Raw genomic sequence first — 17487 nt, 5'->3', positions numbered from 1 at the left:
CTTGAAATTTCAAGTGTCCGTCCAAGACTGCCCATCCTGTCACCCTGAACTCTATGAGTATCACAAGTATTTTGTAAGCATCAATCTGAGCTTGTTTCCCCTCCATTTCCCAGCATCATGGCGGGCACAGCGCAATTGACTTAGGTTGCCCCTCGAAACGCCCTATCAGCCCGATAATCACCCAATGAGACTACTCAAACTGTACCGACAACAAGGTGAGAGAAGGTTCTATTGATTGAGGGTGTGAGTATCCACGACAGGTTGGATGGATGGCAGTAAAGACCGGCACAGCCCTGCTATCGGGTGTGATCAAGACTCCTTTTTCCACCTGGTTGAGGTACGTACATGGAATCTTGCCAACGCAAACAATTTTGCAATTCATTGACAGTCACAGTCAGCAATGCAGCAGTGAGCGAGTCTGACGTCTTGGCCCTGTTCGATTTACGGATGTTCATACGAGCGGAGCCCCAGCAAAAACGATTTTCACTGGGACCACTAAGAATGAAGGAGGGAGCATCCCCTACTGGGCTCCTGCAGCATTTGTACCTGTCTCTTCTCATTTGGTTCATTCGTGAATCGTGGTTGCCAATTGGACGAGCAGCTGCCTTCTTTTGCGCGCAAAGTGCCTTCTTTCCCAGATTACCAGAGTTCACAAGCTCCCGCTCCCTCGGGCGGCCCCACTTATAGAGTACGTACTCCCGTGATGGCCCATTGAAGAAGCAGCAAGACCCGCTCAGCGTCCAATTGGAAATTTGACATGGAGCTAGAAGGACGCCACTCATCAATACGTACCGCTCGCTGGACCACAAAAAAGGGGTGGTCGCCAACGAGCCGCAAGCGAGGCAGCCACAGAAGCGTGGTGCTTGCCTGTCTCGGGTTCTTCGAGCACCCCGACAACCCGCAGGCGGCAGGTCCGCAGGTGAGCCTAGCGATGTGAGGTGGCTCCTGCTTTCTCCCGACTGGACCCACACGGTACGCCTGCGCCTGCCGGGACTCGCCATCCGTTACCGGCCATCGAAAACGCTTGACGCCCACGACACCACAACCCTCCACCACCACAAGTCCACACCTACAGACACTCTTCACAAGAGGAATTCGTCTCACCAATTAATCATTAAGGCCAATCCAATCCTACACGGACCAGGCGAATGCTATACTACCAACTATCATGGAGCTCGAAGTTCGCAGTATGCCTTCTGTTCCTCAGACGTATTCATCTCCATGTTCCGGCTTGATGGCACGAGAAACCAGTGCTATGAACACGTCTAACCCTACGGACACAGCAGAAACACAAACGAGCAGTTCGAACTCAGGGTAGCAAATATCTTTGCGCACTCTTCGGAAAAGATGCGCCTTGGCCCGATCCTGGCCACGTCGCAGCCCGTTCCAACTGGGCGATCAGCACAGCCGATATACGACGATTTACGGCAAACGCACCCACCCCTGGGCCCTGGCCCGCCGCCAAACCGCAAACCTGTCCGCCCGATCTGCGTCACTCAGATTCCCACATGCCTCGCCCACCGGCTCAGGGCCCAAGGGTCAGTTGGCGCTTCAACATCACGGAGTTTGAACAAGAAATACAGTATTTCCTACTTCCTAGCCTTCAGCGCAACACAGACTACTCCACACAGTAGACCCGTCCAGATTAGATTAATCAGCTTCGTCCGAGATCTGTCTCCCGGTTCCGACTGGAGTCATCCACTCCGACCGTCATGGTCTACCGGGCGGGCTGCACCAGTACTCCGAGATCCACGGCACATTCTTCCCTTTGTAGTCTTCACCGGATCGCGCAATCCACATGGCATTACGGCAGCGCAGCAACGCCAGACTATCAACAGCAGCCGCCGCGAGACAACGTCTTAGCGAAGTCTCACCACTGAAGGAGTAAACAACAGACTTCAGACCTTCAGACTTTGAGTTGCCCCTCCGAGCTCAGAGCCTGTCGTCCGTCTGCTGACTCGTCCCTACTCCCAATACCGCGACCATCTAACTTTCGTCCTAAGCGACGTTTGACGGCCTTCCACGTCAAGGCTAAAGTAGTCACAAGCCAGGACCTTCGTTCGCAAGAGCCTCCCGCCCTTACACCAGACGAGCGAGATAGGAAAGCAGGGAGTGGTCTAGAAAGCTCTCTAGGAACAGCCCTTACCTTGAGACTTCAGCAGTCACCAACATCCCACCATCGGGGACGAACACCGAGTCCGACCCCGCCACTTGCTCTGCATCGTCCATATTGTCACGGGCGCCTCTTCCCGAGGAACCTCATGACGGCTCCGTGGTCTCGGGGTTCCACCACCCGTCGTGACTTTGGCCGATTTAGATAGATGTCGGCGGCTGAGATCGACATTGGTAGTGTTGGATCACGATGGGCCGAGGTTTCTGATTCCCCGATGCGTGTGGTGACGCTTGAACACAAGGATACACGCGATCACGACCCAATACCGGTACCCCGGATCCGTCGCTACTGTCAGCCATGTGTTCCATTAGCAACCCCAAGTACCAAACTTGACGCATCATCACACCGATGCGACCACCCCAAGTGGCGGCTATTCAGAGGCGGCAGGCGGCAGCAACTCCGGGAAGTACAGGGATGAAGACATCCACCGTCCAGTCCCAATTGTCGCCAAATATCGATGCAAAGATGCAATAGGGTCTCTCGGCTTCCAATTCAATTCGAACAGTAACCTAGCAGCGGCAGCAGTCACTTCAACAAAGCTGTTAACCCATGGGTATTCTGGACGCCTGGTCTTGCCTCGAGCGTGCATGCCAACTACCTTACGGTGTACAATACCTCTTGTCGAGATTGCGCTGGCTCCTCTGTTCGTATGCCTGCCGTATCCACAATACGAACGCGAATTCGAAAACGGGACAGCAAACACTAATCAACGCGACTCGTCAAACTCGCCAAATCACTTTACCCCAACAAGGCAACGCTCATCAGCATTAGAGGCAACCCCCACAGTCAAATCTTACCTACCGCCCTTCACCCTTCGCGCAGCCAAGCAGACGCTGCGCAACGCGAGAAACGCACCGCCCGTAAAAACCACACCCGGCCGAGCCCAGTCCATCATATCTAGCTCTGCTCGGCCCTGCAACCCGCACCACACCCGCTCCCTCTCTCTCTCGCGGAGCTGTGCGTCAGCCTGAGCCTGAAAACCCCGGCTCTTGGTGATCTAGCATCCAGTCGGACCAATTCATTTTTATAGCTTTCTGTCGGACTCCGGGATCGACCCGATTTCACGCCCATCCCTCCACATCGCTCAGAGAGGAAGACATTGCCGACCTCCGTCTTTTCCCGGCATCACTCATAGTCATCTGTCTGACAAAGTCACATCCGCTCCAGTACTGCCCTTGATGAGATCCGACCATTACCCGGACTCTCACAGCCAACAGTACTTCCCTATTAGGACTAGCGCAACCATCCCAGGCTTCTTCCCTTCGGCAGAAGCTTCTCTCTACTGTTGACAACGGATGATGAACCTGGAGAAGAACCTGCACTGCGCATCGGCAGCAGCACGGTCATAGTAGCACCATTAAGTTTCTGCTGTGTTTGACAATCAGTCAACTGCATCGACAGCCTCGGAATTCACATGCAGACTTTTTGCTATTGCCCTAGACTCAACCTTCTTCATTTTCATGTACACGCCCTACTCTACCTAAGTCATGTTGATGTTGGCAATCTTGCGGCAGATGTAAATCGTATCAACGGCCCCATATAAACATCCGGAGCTAAGATTGTGCTTACCCCAGGTCCGGACCTGGTCGGACATATGCCTCACCACGAGTCTACTGTGTACATCTACACCAAAGACAAGCAAGGACCATCCGAACCGTCGAGCTCCGCCCCCGCAACTTGGTAACGGCAAGCTGTTCAGATGGGTCAAGGCTCATGCTGTCCCAATGGGGAACGACCGAGTCGTGTGATGACTGATTGTGCATGTGCTCGGAAACCTCGGCCTGTATATCATTCGTAGTAAAACGCAGCAAGTGCCGCTGAGAGCCTAGTTTCAAGGCACAGGAATAAGGTGCTGTGTTTCTCCGGATCACATCCGGCCCGCCCCGTAAGGTAAATAGTGTCTGTATGAAGAAACTGTATGGGCCATCCACTCAGTTACACGCAGAGACGCGTTACCCTTGGCTGGTTCGTTCTTCTTATGGCATGAGTCGTATCGCCCTTGACAGCCTCAATGGAGGATAGCAAGGTTCAACGTCATACCAATTAGCGTTTGTCGTCATGCTTGACAACTCGCCCATCAGCTACCTCGAAGTTCAGCCTGAAACAAAGCAACATCACTGCTATACCACTTATCAGCGGGCAGTGAATTGTAGCCGATAAGCCGACTCAGCAGTTAGTCTGGAGGGACCCCTGATTCAGTTGTGACAGATGATGCCATGCAAAACCCAAGTTCAGACTCTCGAAATTTCGCCTGATTAGCAGAACGGCCTTTGTGTGTCATCTTATTTGGTCGAAAGTCGTTCCCTTTCAATGTGACTGCACTCTTGTATACGTAATGGCGACTTATGTTTTAACGCTTACGGATATTAATGTCATGAAAGTGAGCGGACGATGAGGTAGGTTTTATGATGGTCCTCTATGCGAAGCGTATGTATCGCAGGACATTTCTAGAATCTCGGAACTGGATAGTGTAGAAGATGATATGAATCGAGAAGCCTTCTGTTTCTCTGAAATGGCTATCGATTCGTTGAGCCTGAGTAGCTTGTTCGACACGGACAAATACGTAAGTCGGGGGCTCACATTGGAATATATGCCGGCGACGTACCACTGAAACGTTGCTGAAATAAATCACATATTTGAATTCCTCCCACTAAAACATTGTCCGGCTTCAAGGGAGACGCTACGCTGTCCGATTCCATGAAGCTTAGATGGGGCAGACTTGTAGCATCGAAGGCGAGACCTCTAGAATAAATGAGATACAGGATACTGCTGACTTCCCCATATTTGGTGCGACTTCCAGCCAAACCATCCCTATCATCGTTTCGTGGCGTTAGTCTGGGATTGGCATGGACTGTGTCCATTAACTACACTGCTATTCAAAGACTGATGATTTGTGATATCCAAGGCCGCTCTCAGAGAGTCTCAGTGCCCGATGCTGTTACACGAAGCGGGTGCCTGATGTTGAGAAGCCATCAGTTCGGGCCTCTAAAGTTAGTCAAGTCGATAGAATCATCAAGCTTCAATAATCAAACTTGAGAGTCGCTGTTTGCATCGCTTCTTGGGCGAGGTGAATGCTCCGTTTTGAGTGTCTGAAGGGTGTCGTGAACAACCTCATCGCACCAGCACATTCATCCAAAGTATTAGTTTCCCATCCCAGCTGTACGAATTCGTTCTCTCTACGCGCCTAACAAAGTCATGGTGGTCCTAACGAGGCATGTATGGCTACATGATAATGCCACCAAACTATGTGGCAACTTTCGTCAAACGAGGTATTCTATAGTCATCATTGTTGGTTACATGTTTCAACGCCCATACCAATTTCGTGTGATATTAATTAAGGCATTCCAGGTTGTTCCAGATATACATCAATTCATCCATGATCACCTTGAACGGTATTGTGCAAATGATATGAACTCACCTAAGATTCCAATCATGCTATGCACAATGAACGTGATGTGTATCTATATAAGGCCATTGCGAAGTAAAGAGACTATGCCTGGAAGCAGAAGGCTTGTAGAACCGCAATGTTTCGCCAACAAGCAGCTGATTTCACTAGGGTATATTATGCGGTCTTGCCTTGAATGAATGTTGCAGTCAAGAATCCTATGTTGTCTTTCCTGTATGGTATATTATCTCAAGCTTACTTGTCTCATTAAAGATGATAGTATGGTTCTCTGCAGGCCTAGCAGCAACATGAACCGGTGCATCCATACGACAAGACTATAACGACACAGCCAAGTTCCAATCTCCGCAACAGTAGACCCTCCTTGGGCCACCTAGTATCCGTACAAGTTCACATTCTCCGTGGTGGAAGCCCGAATTCTCCGGTTCTCCCTGACAAGCAAGACACGAATCCACCAAGCGCAGAGGATCGAGAGCAAAGCGAAGCCGGCAGAGGCACCGAAGCCAATTGCGTAGCGGGGTTCGTCGCTCTTGGGCCAGAGGTAGGCACCGTAGATGTAGCCAATCTGGCCGCCGACGTTGGTCATGGCGAGGACGACTGCCTTCTTTTCCTTGGTCTGTGACAGCGTTGAAGAAGCCCAGCCGATGATGACGGAGTTCACTACGTGAAGAATCAGTATAATGTCTGAGTATTGAAACCGAGTATGAGTACTAACCGGCATAGGCTCCCATGGGGAAAATGAAGCAGGCGACGTAGCGAGCTGCCGTGTTGAGTGTCGAGGCCGCCACTACGAAACCGAGAATCGCGACGCCGAGGCCGACTGTGATGTGCCATGTTCTCTCGTGAAGTCTGCCGGAGCTCCAGCCGAACAAGATACCCGCGGCACCGGCAAAGATGAACGGCGGGCAGGTCATGACGAGAGTGATGGTCGTGTTGAAGCCGAGAGTCTTAACGACAGTCTGGTTCCCGTTAGCGATGTACCTTCAACCACCCACAATGGGAGAAGAGATACGTACGGGGAAGAAGGAGTTGAAACTGCAAGCACTCAAATGGAAATTCTGCATCAAGCAGAACAACCACGTCCTCTTATCCTTCACAGCCTGCTTCAACCCATCCATAGCTGAAGCCTGCTTATCATCTGAATCGGAAAGCTTATCCTTCTCCATGCGGGAGTGAGCAAGCTCGCGCTCGCGGTCGTTGAGCCAGCGCGTCGTCAGGGGCGTGTTGGGGAGGAGCCAGAACCCGAAGAGGGCCACGAGGCCGGTGGCGGCGCCCTCGACGATGAAGAGCCAGCGCCAGCCTGCGATGCCGTTGAGGCCGTCCATGCCGGCGAAGATGCCGGCTGCGATGAGGGAGGAGAGGCCTGTTGCGAGGATTTGGGCGCAGTATAGGAGGGCAATGCGGGAGGCGACCTCTGTTGGGGGTGTTAGTTGACGGGTCAGGTTTGGAGTTGGATGGAGAGGGAGGAGGGGCCTGACCTTTGCGGGTGTAGAAGATTGATAGCATGTAGGTTGCGCCTGGGTAGAACTATTATTCCGTGTAAGTGAGAGGCCTCATGACTCGACGATAGATGTTGCTACTTACGGGAGCTTCGGTGATACCGAGGAAGAATCTGCAAGCAACAAGACCTCCGTAATTCTGAACAAGTGCCGTGCAACCTAGATGTCTGTTAGACTTGAGGACCACAATGTGATCCGACAGATTTCGTACCTGAGACGACAGCCCAGATCAACATCCATGCGCTCATATACATGCCGGGTTGGATCCTGGTGATCAACATGTTGGACGGAATCTGCATGAGAACGTAGCCCACAAAGAGACTGTGAAGCTGTTAGTCGCGCTCCTTCTATCTAGTCCATTGCCGCAAATTCGCGTCTTACATCGAAACCGTTGTGTTGAACTCTGTTCCTGACATGCCCAAATCCTTCTCCAAGTTGTTCAGTCGTGCCTGAGCAATGGCATTACGATCGACGTAGTCTGATTGGTCAGTCAGGTAATCTGATGATGGGGTTTCGAGCGGGGAATCGTACTCAAGAAGTACATGATACAGAGTGTCGGCTGTTTGAAGGTGTCATTAGATCATGAACAAGCATCTGCGATATCAAGAGGTACTAGAGACTTACCATGATCCGCCAATCTAGTTTCCGCACCAGCTTGATCTCTTCCGGGTCGGTCTTTTTCGCAGACCCGGTCCAGTCGCGATTCTCCTCATCCTGAGGGATAGGCTTCTCGTCCATAATCACACTATCGACGGTATGGATAGCATGCTCTTCGCGCTCCACCGAAGGTGAACGCTTCTCGCTCGCACCCATTGTAGATTTCGCTGATATTGATATCGTGCCCGGGCCGGTTTGTGCGCCTAGCAGAGTCTGTTTTTTCGGGGAAGGGGGGTTGTCAGAAAAAAGAGGGATCGGCGGGGCTAAACTCTGCGGTGAAGAGAGTTGCGGTCTAAGAAATAAGCATAAATGAAGATGGAGTCACTGCTTCTTACTTCGTTCTGTCAACCAACCCAAAGTGCTGGACAATCAGCAGGAACGTGGTATTTATGAACTTTTCAAGACTGTTGCATCGTTGATACCCCACGCAAAGGTCATTTCTACGAGTGATCCCCGAATCCGGGGTAACTGGATCAGCGGGGGCAACATTTGAGATCCGGTGCGTTTTAGAGGATAGCTGGGGAAACGACCCATGGGGAAGGGACCAGATTGCGACAGATTCCAACAAGTCGGAGCCGCGTGTCTGGGCAGCAAACGCGGGGTTCTCGGGGGTTAGATTTAGGATCCGAAGGGAGAAGAAAGAAAGAGGCGGTCGATGGGAATGGATAAGGGCAAGGGGGGGTTTCGATGAGACAAGCCGTCTGGAGGATAAGCAGGAGATAGCGTGCGAGGACAAGAGTCAGTCAAACCCACGAAGCACCAACACCCGCCGCCACTGGAGAGGTTGGAGTTGGTCAGCCACTGCAACTGGAGCGTGAGCAGCAACCCACATCACCCAAACTGTGGAAATGGGGAAATGGAGCCCCGCGTGCCAAGGCCCGAGGGAATGGAAAGTGCTGGGGTTAGCTTGGGGTTAGTGGCATTAGGGCCAGTTGCGTTGGGACTTTGAGACCGGGGATATGGAGAGGTGTGTGAAAGGGATAAATATGGTTCGTTCGGAAACATGTAGGGTGGATCAGTGGCTCTCGAGGTGCGTGGCCGGAGGCATGGACAATGGATGGTGGACACCTGAGTGGGAACTTGGTGGTCAAGGACGATGCATGCCATGGCAGCTGGGGACTACTGAACCCTCTCTGTTTCTGAGCGTCATGATGTTTGATGACAGGCGGAGATATAGTTTGGCAGTGGTTGACAACCTGCTATCTCGGGCATTGCCGTTGACGAGCTCTTGTAGGCATGGAGCAACCCTGAACTAAATCAGCAATTAAAACTACACGCTCAAATGGGTCTGGCTACGACGGGCTTTACGTCGAGAGTATTCTGTATGCTTCTTTTATTCTACCCAGAAGGTTCTAGCAACAGAACAAGGACTGCTTTGGCAAGTCACCGCAACTTGCAATTAGTAAAGATGTTGGTACGTTTACGGTCGGGGTGGTTGTGATTTGTGCTCCTCAGCAGATCTTCGGATTATTTGCAGTTTTACAGCTTGAATGAGTTATCTACTGAAAGAACTCAACTCATCCTTGTATGGTCCCCTGTTTACATCAAAAGTCGCTTCTGCGACTTGCATTCGAATGTGCCGACTCATAATCCGTTCATAAGTGGCTCTGCCTTCCCTTCCATCATGTTGAGATCCAGCCGTGACGGCTTGAAAATCATACGAGTTCTCTGGCTCGGTATATGGTATGAGTCTTCGGGTCGTAGTACGATTCGCTGTCGCACGGGGATGTGGCCATTCTTTCTCGCAAGCAGTCGATAACCTCTTCAACAGACTCAACTGCTGCCTCCCACATCTCTTCTCTGATCTGTAAGCCGATGGCTTTATATGTACCAAGAATTTCCCATCGCTTCCAATCTTCTTTCTGCTTGATCAAAGGACTCAATGCAGCTATGGCGCCTCGTTGATCCCTGTCTCTCAAATATTGTAGTAGCCAATCCAGCCGTTGTAAATCAACCGTCAAATTTCTATCCCTGAATGATTTGATCATTGAAACGAAAGCTTCTTGTCGTTTTGGGGTTGGCCTTAAGACATCTGCGCGTTGCCAACCTTGCACATGCATCGTGAAAATCCAGAGATCCCAAGGCGTTTCTCCATCGTTGCTACGCAAAGACGTGTTGATGGCCGTTGAGTCGAGAGTTGCAAGGTATCGGAGTAACTTATTGGTTCCATACAAAGCTGCTTCGTGAAGCAAGCCCCAACCATCGTATGTTACACATGTTATTTTGGCTCCTGCCTCAATCAGGCATTGTGTGCCTCTGCGATCTCCGCTTTGAACCGAAAGTAGAAGCGGGGTTCTCCCGCAACATTGTCGAGATTCGATATCAGAACCGGCTTCCAGGAGGACTCTTAAGCTCTCCCGAATAACGCGGCTTTTGTTGCAAGACGACGTGAGATGATGAATGGCACTATCACCTTGTTTATCAGTAATGGTCACTGATGCTCCCGCTCGAATCAGAGCCTGAAGAATTGTGGCCAGATTATTGGGCCCCGCTATGGAAGCAATCATTATTGCAGTATCGCCCCCTCTGTCAGTGGCATTCACCCAGCTACCAGCATCAATCAGATATTGCACCGTGAGAATATGGCCGCCCTTGGAAGCAAGCATGAGAGCAGTGCGACCCTTCCAGTTAGCCTCGTTGATATCACATCCTAAATGCACGAGGTGTTTGACGCTATCAAGATGACCTTGTGTTGCAGCGATGTGTAACGGCGTGTTGCCTTCGTAGTTCCGCTGATTGATGGCCCAACTGAATTCTTCGGCAGCTCGAGAAGCAGCTTCAAAATCGCCCCTGCAAAGAGCATCATGCAGCGGGGTCTGACTGGCATTCACGGTCCATTTGCCAGCAGACAGAATTCGAGTGAGTATCTGCATCTTCTGTTCGGGTAGATCGGGAGTGTTTGCAATTTCATGGTGCGTCTTGTAGAACCAAGAGCTTTAAAAAAAAAAAAAAACCTTGTCAATATGTAGCTACTCGCCAGAACCTGGAGATTTCGAAACTTTGACGGACTTGCTCGTCATAATTCCCATTTGTTATTTGGTCTTCCCAGATCTGGAACAGATAGAGGAGTATATCTGTTGATCCTTGTCCTATGACACTCTATTGATTTATCCAATTATGGGTGTGTCAACAGAAGCGACTCATGGAAGGCCTACCTCCAAGACAGTCATCCCGTCTGGGTTTGTGTCACCTGGGAACACATTTCCATAGTGTAGCATCCACTTTTGCACTGTTTCTCTCGAACTCAGAGCATACTCAGAATCAGTGGCAGCCCAAAAGTTTGATCCAAAGGGGAGAATCCTGGCGGGTCTAAGGGACACTCGCAGCCCAGTCGTAGCGCCCACTAAGGTCTGCAATTGGACTGCTCTGGAACATAGCCAAACCGGGAACTGGTACGCGACAGTCATAGATGCTCCTGATTTGTTTTTACAGCTAGCCTCGGTGCATTTCGCGCTGTTGTGGAAACTCAATTGGCGGTTGAAGTTGACATTAAGGTTGCCAACCAAGTTCCGAGCCCACCTCGTGGGAGTGTACGACACTGGCTTTGAAACATGGCATCGGCAGCAGCATGGAACTGGGCATCGGTCTTGCAGAAGACCTGATACCTGGTTGACAATACTCGAAGCTTGAGGAGTGATCAAGTCAGTGGGTGCTGAGGCTTGAGGATTCGGTAAGGCTTGTTGAGGTTGTCTCACAGCCACGACTTGTAAAGGTTTGTCGTCTTGGAGTGCTTCTAAGTCTTCATCACAGCATGATGAGTTTTCATCACAACACGATGGCTTCTCATCCTTTGATGGCGGGCTCTCTGGAGCGTCTGCAATGCCTGTGGAACTTTCGAGCTGTTGCACATTCGACACTATCTGCATGCTCAGACTCTCGATTCGCAAAACGAGTTTCCTAGAGCGCAACGTAATCTCTTCAGCTTTTCAACAGCCATCTTATGCAGCTGACAATATGAACCTTACGTGATAGATTGAGCATTGATTGATTGGAGCGCAAGTTGGAGGTTTTCTCTGGCATCTCGCGCTTTACTTCGACATTCAGCGAGCTCAGCTTGTAGCCAGAACCATGCTCTCTTTTTGATCTTGTCTTTGCCGTCGGCACTCAGTGGTCGAGTGCAGCGTTTTCGGATTTCTTCGAGGCTCCTCGTGGATTCTGTGAGCTGAAGCATGGCCTTTTCTAGGTACAGTGTTTCGAATTTTGAATCACTGGCAATGACTCCCGCCCTAGCGAGTTCTGCTTCGATTAATCCTAAAGCTTCGACCTACAGCATCATGTTCAAGGTCAGCGCATGAACCTTCTCCCTTTTGAGGTCTTGAATGTGATTATGTTGATCTGATATTGTTGCAACAGACCTCATTTTGGAGCCACCTCAGCTCGTTCTCTATCCCCGGGATCGCTCGGGCAATGTGAGCGACATGGCGAGCGGTGCTCAAAGCCTGGCCTATGGCTATAAAGCTTGCCACCGCCCCGACGACTTCCATTTCTTATTGTAGTTGGAATATCCAGAGCGAGAGTGCGATATCTCTGGGAGGATCATGCGTGAGGTTGTAGAGAAAAGGGAGGCAAAGGATCCATCACGGCGCTTGCGCAAACTTACTCATAGCCTGATTATTAAGATGGGAGTATCCGCGCCCCTGCAGTCCCATGCCCAACGATGGGAAATGCGCCAATGACTGTCCTGCTCGAATGTCGTATGTGACCCGACATGCGGCCTGGATGAGTTGGTTGCCTACATGTCTTGTCTGTCGGTGATTGGTTATGGTTGTACTTTACCATGTGCCTCTGTTGGAAACCGGCGCTTATTCTACACCAACTTGGCGAGGGTAGAGCAACGTCGATGGAGGGGCAATTGGTTTTCAAAACACATACTTGGTCTATAGGGGTAAGTTTAAACTCCCTACCAGGTAGCGTGGGTCCGGCCAGGGTAGAGCAGTGACTCTCAATGGCCAAATTTGTGTTCGACGTGCACAAGAATCTCGAAAGTAATGCTGCTGATGTAATCATGAAAAGCACAGGCGAAGATACCTGACAAGGGGGTTAAACTTTGGCCTGATACCGTAGTATGTAGTGCACGTTCTCTGCGCTAAATCATTACGTCTGCCCATTCAATGGAGTTCTGTCCATTGAGCGACTTTCAAAATTTCGTGGGCAATTGTTGCAAGGTGGGCGGCAACAAGACTGTCCAGACTTTCACATCTAAAAGACCCATCTACTTACCTAGTATTTGTCAATGCTCACCTGGTAAGAAATGATACTGAAGACTTGGGGCCTTTATTGATAGTCCCGCTCCAATTAACGAAAAGTGACTGTGCTTAATGGAAGATGAGACGAATGGAGCAGATCAGAGCAAGGGTGGTTGCAATTGGTACTGGTGATAGAAACTCACATGGAACGACCGTTAGGACTTCGCACTGCGAATACCGGAGCAAGCAGTCGGAAGCTATGGGTTCGGAATTTCCGAACGATTGAAGTGCGGCACAGTATACTGTGGTAGCTTCGATTCTATACTAACACTCTACTCTCTTACAAACAGACCAGCCATACCCATTCCGGTGCCGACGCACATGCTCACAACACCGACCTCGCCTCCAGATCTTCCGAGACCGTGGAGCAAGGTGCTCGTCATGCGGGCACCGGTGGCACCCAGAGGGTGGCCCAGTGCAATAGCACCACCGTCGGGGTTGACCTTGCCATCCTCGTAAGCCTGCTCCAATTCAAGCGCTCTCAGGCAGTAAATCGCTTGACTGGCGAAGGCCTCGTTGATTTCCCAACGGTTCACGTCCTTGTTCTCCAGGCCGAATTGGCCCAGAAGCTTGGGGATCGCCAGGGCGGGTCCGATACCCATCTCATCGGGAGCGCATCCGACGGTGGTTGCTCCGACGAACTTGCCGATGATGCTGTCGGTGAGGCCCAGCTCTGTGGCGGTGCTTCGGCGCATCAACAGCGTCGCGGCCGCGCCATCGGACACTTGCGACGAATTGCCTGCCGTGCTGGCGCCGTCGGCCTTAAATGCCGGCTTCAGCTTCTGCAAGGCCTCAATCGCCATGTTGGCGCGAATGCCGTCGTCCTTGGTGACTGTGATTGTCTGCTCCTCTCCGACCTTGTTGCCCTGCTTGTCCGTCTCCTGGAATCTTGTTGTGACGGGAACAATCTCCTTGGCGAAGGAGCCATCTTCTCTCGCTCTTGAGGCGTTGTGGTGACTGCGCAGCGCGAACGCATCTTGGTCTGCCCGGGAGACACCATAGCGCTCAGCGACGTTCTCAGATGTGATGCCCATGGCCATGATGCAGTCTCTCGCATCCTTGACCGGTGACTCCTTGAGGGCGGGCCACACGTCTACCGGAATCGCACGGCTACCGTAGTTGCGGGTCATGCTCTCCATTCCGGCACCAATTCCCACCGATATCGTCTCGGTCCTGATTTGCGATGCGATGAGGGCAATTGATTGCAGCGATGACGAGCAGGCGCGGTTGACGGTGTACAAGGAGGTGTCGTTGGGGTAGCCGACGTGGTTCATGGCCATGCGGGCAGCCTTGGAGCCGCCAAGCTCCGAGAGGACGACGCCGACGGCGACATCTTCAATCTTCTTAGGGTCGAGGTTCGGGTTGGCTTCGAGGGTGGCCTTGAGGACGGTCGAGAGCAGTTCTTCGGGGTATGCGTCCTTGAGCTGTCCGCGGTTCGACCGGCACACGGGTGTACGCAGCGACGACAGAATGACGACGTCGGAAGGCGCCTTCTTCAGGACGGACGAGATTCCTTTGGGGATAGACATGTTTGTGGTGTTTCTCGGAGCTACGGCCGTCAATTGAGTGTGAATGTTGACAGGAAGCCAGACTTGTCGTACAGAAAAGAGGAAACGAAGTTTAGAAAGTAGCCCTCGGCCAAGGCTGTCTCGAAAAAGAGTCGGGTAAATGTGAGCGATGTCGCTTGGTAACCGGGGGAGCTTGAGCGATGTACTGCTAGTCAGGGAGAATAGCTCTTCCCCTTCTTCCGCTCAACTTCCCCAGCTTGATCCCCAAAGCCGAGGTGGGGGGACCCGCATGGCATGGCAATTGGGTTCGGCAACCATACGCAGAGCTCTAAGCTCGGTCCCGGGGCTAAACGTTCAACCGGCAGTTAGGTCGGCACTCACACCGAGATATACCGACGGTCACCGAAACCTGGCATGTATACCGAGAACACCCCCCGGCTATCCCATTTGGGTATGAGGCCATCATCAGCCAAAACTGCCGTGTTACACAGTACTAAATCATCATCTACACTCAACTTGGTGTCACACCAAATGCCGACTTTGAAAGAATTTGAACAATGAGCTTCTTTCATATTGAACACACTCTAAGCTCACATTACGCGCGCTCATGTTTACAAGGTATTTTGACAATTCAAAATCAGCGTCAACCTCCACTGTGTTGCTTACCAAGGTCTTTGGTAAATGCAGCCAAGGAGACACTCTGATGTATGTCTGCATGTATACTATGATATGGTGAGCTCTCAATACTCACCCTAGCCTGAAAAGGACTCCGTCAAAGCATTGAATGGTGAAGTGGTCATCGGCGCCGAAGCAGAGTCTGGAAAGAAATTTACCCAGATGCATTAGCGCCGGAGCAGGTGAAGGTCCATATCAGGACTTCAAGCTTAGAAATAGTCAATTAATCTCCACCTGGAAACAATAACAGCTGTACATGTGTCTTTCAACACTCGAATGCATTGATGTATCGAGGGTACCGAATGGATTATGTACTCCTCATTTCATGCAGAGAAAGCAAATTGCCTGTCCTCAAAGGTAGACTAGCTCCCTCATGTAGTTTCGTGACTATGTTAAGCCTCCACATACAATATTCCTCTAAGAAAAGTAACCTTGTTCACGCTTCACTATGAGAAACAAGGTGTTTGTTGGAAGACATTTCAATGCAACCTAGTGAGCTGCTAGGCGTCGGCTTTGCCCCCAATATGCACACCGGTAAGCGAATTGGGTTGCGGCTTTGTCGACGAAATCGGTATTGAATAAACTACTCAAGGTCTTTCATCTCTCCCATGGGACGAAAACGTTTAAATCGGCCATGGTGACGATCATATGCTGTAGAGGAGTTTGGAAAATACTGTAGCAAATCGTCGATACGTTCACTGAGCAAACCAAAACATCAGGTTTTACACGCAACTATAGCCTTTTTCTTCCAGAGTTATCTAGGAAAGAAGATTAGGAAAAGAATAGTTTCAATCCATCCGCAAAATTTACAGCATTTAACATGCCAGATCCGAAGACTCCCGTTCACAGCAGTCTACTCAAACTCGTCGAAACCTACAACAACTTCGAAAAGACATCAGATTACTGGGAATTTGGTTACGTTGTTGGAACGGCCTGGAAGAAACTGGGCGTTGTCACCGCTCGCCACGCCGAACTTCTACAAGGCTTGAAAGCGAAGTTGGCCAAGCACCTTTTGTTCGACACGGTGGACGCTGAAAAGAAACCATGTCGTCGTTTCGGCTGCACGCGGACCATTTGAAGGATTCGGACGCTTTTGTTAAGGGAATCAGAGACATACGAAAAATCATTTGCCCAAAAGAGAGTCGACATACGAACAAAAATTTCGGAGCCGTCTGGGGGGACGAAAAGGAGATGTGGCCGCTGAGGCTACACCTGGACGGTACTACCTGGCTGTCAACTGGTTTCGTCTGCGGCTTGAGCCCCGTCTTCGGTATTGTTACTACCGGCGTTCATCTAAATGTCTACAAAGGTAAAAAGGAAGATCCGAAAGCCTATTCAATATTCGTTGCAAAACGTTCCGACAAGAAGTCAACATTTCGTGGCATGTACGATCAGTGCGCTGCTGGAGGCTATCAGTACGCAGGTGGGGGTTTCGGCGAAGCTAACGACAAGTCTGCGAAGGAATGTCTTAAGCGGGAAGTGAAAGAGGAAATAAATGGTAGTCTAGGATCTGACTGGCTCAAGGATGTCAAGAAAGCCCCTCCGATTCAGTTTGCTGTCCTGCGGGATAAGAAATGGGGTAAAGACTTTCTTGGCGCCCCTGAACTCGGCGTCAAAATCCCATTCGATCTGGAAGTGAAAGAAGACCCGGTTTTCAAGCCCAACCCGGACGAAGTCGAGTCAGTCGAGAAGAAGTCAGTCGGCGAGATTGTCAAAGATCTTCTCAATGGAGAATTCAAGCCAAACTCCGCACTCGTTATGATCGATTTCCTGATCCGACACGGCTGTCTGGGAGAAGTCTCACCTGGCGACGTTGATCAGATGAAGAAAATGCTCCAAGAGCATGCAGTTGTCAATGATCTTCTTCACTGGAGTGATGTAGAGAGCTAGACACAGCAGGACGAATATCACGCCGAGCAAGATCTCTGAACACTCTTGCTGGTTATAGTGGAAGCAACTGTGATACAGACAATATCTCGAGAGAAATGTGTCCCTGAAAGGCACTTGAATGTGCAGAACTTCGACGATTGAGGGCAGGGGCTTGGCATGCGTGTTAGGTGGATCTCGGTGTTTCGCGAAACAAACGTTTGGACACTCGCTCGGGAAGTTGGAAAAGGAATTTTCGGATATATCTTTTTGATTTCTTTTTTTGTTCTGGAGAGGCAAACTGGAGACTCTGTTGTCGGCATTTCGGTTCCTGAGAGATCGCGGGGCTTTCAATTTGGGGGTCAAGTTGTCACCTCAATGTGTCGGCCGACTTGAAGACGTCCAAGTACTCATCAAGTCTTAGTATAATACACTCGTTTGAATGAAAATCACAAGTGTC

General features: G+C 50.8%; 4 protein-coding genes across 4 annotated transcripts; 1 reads left to right on the top strand and 3 right to left on the bottom strand.

The window, feature by feature from the left end:
• Window positions 1-5949: 5949 nt before the first annotated feature.
• HER10_EVM0008984 (major facilitator superfamily transporter) lies at window positions 5950-7888 on the bottom strand (the record flags this gene model as incomplete). Its single annotated transcript, XM_035478489.1, has 10 exons — window positions 5950-6105; window positions 6154-6236; window positions 6292-6535; window positions 6593-6990; window positions 7055-7103; window positions 7161-7234; window positions 7287-7396; window positions 7457-7553; window positions 7607-7634; window positions 7700-7888. 10 exons carry the CDS (start codon window positions 7886-7888, stop codon window positions 5950-5952), a joined length of 1428 nt encoding a protein of 475 aa, XP_035334233.1.
• A 3033-nt stretch (window positions 7889-10921) lies between these two features.
• Window positions 10922-12269, bottom strand: HER10_EVM0001172 (pfs domain-containing protein). Its single transcript, XM_035470928.1, has 2 exons — window positions 12088-12269; window positions 10922-11996 (listed from the first exon to the last, which is right to left on the bottom strand). The coding sequence occupies exons 1-2, from the start codon at window positions 12214-12216 to the stop codon at window positions 11694-11696; spliced, it is 432 nt and encodes a 143-aa protein (XP_035333701.1). The 5' UTR covers window positions 12217-12269; the 3' UTR covers window positions 10922-11693.
• A 938-nt stretch (window positions 12270-13207) lies between these two features.
• Window positions 13208-14685, bottom strand: HER10_EVM0005638 (acetyl-CoA acetyltransferase). Its single transcript, XM_035475244.1, has one exon. The coding sequence runs from the start codon at window positions 14505-14507 to the stop codon at window positions 13251-13253; it is 1257 nt and encodes a 418-aa protein (XP_035333994.1). The 5' UTR covers window positions 14508-14685; the 3' UTR covers window positions 13208-13250.
• A 1520-nt stretch (window positions 14686-16205) lies between these two features.
• HER10_EVM0008202 (thiamine pyrophosphokinase) lies at window positions 16206-17051 on the top strand (the record flags this gene model as incomplete). Its single annotated transcript, XM_035477734.1, has 1 exon — window positions 16206-17051. The coding sequence occupies one exon, from the start codon at window positions 16206-16208 to the stop codon at window positions 17049-17051; it is 846 nt and encodes a 281-aa protein (XP_035334171.1).
• Between the last annotated feature and the right edge of the window lie 436 nt (window positions 17052-17487).

This window comes from Colletotrichum scovillei (assembly GCF_011075155.1).
Source record: "Colletotrichum scovillei strain TJNH1 chromosome Unknown Contig00005, whole genome shotgun sequence".
NCBI classification, from domain to species: domain Eukaryota; kingdom Fungi; phylum Ascomycota; class Sordariomycetes; order Glomerellales; family Glomerellaceae; genus Colletotrichum; species Colletotrichum scovillei.
Note: the sequence above shows the minus strand (reverse complement) of the source record. Positions and strands in the feature narration are given on the sequence as shown.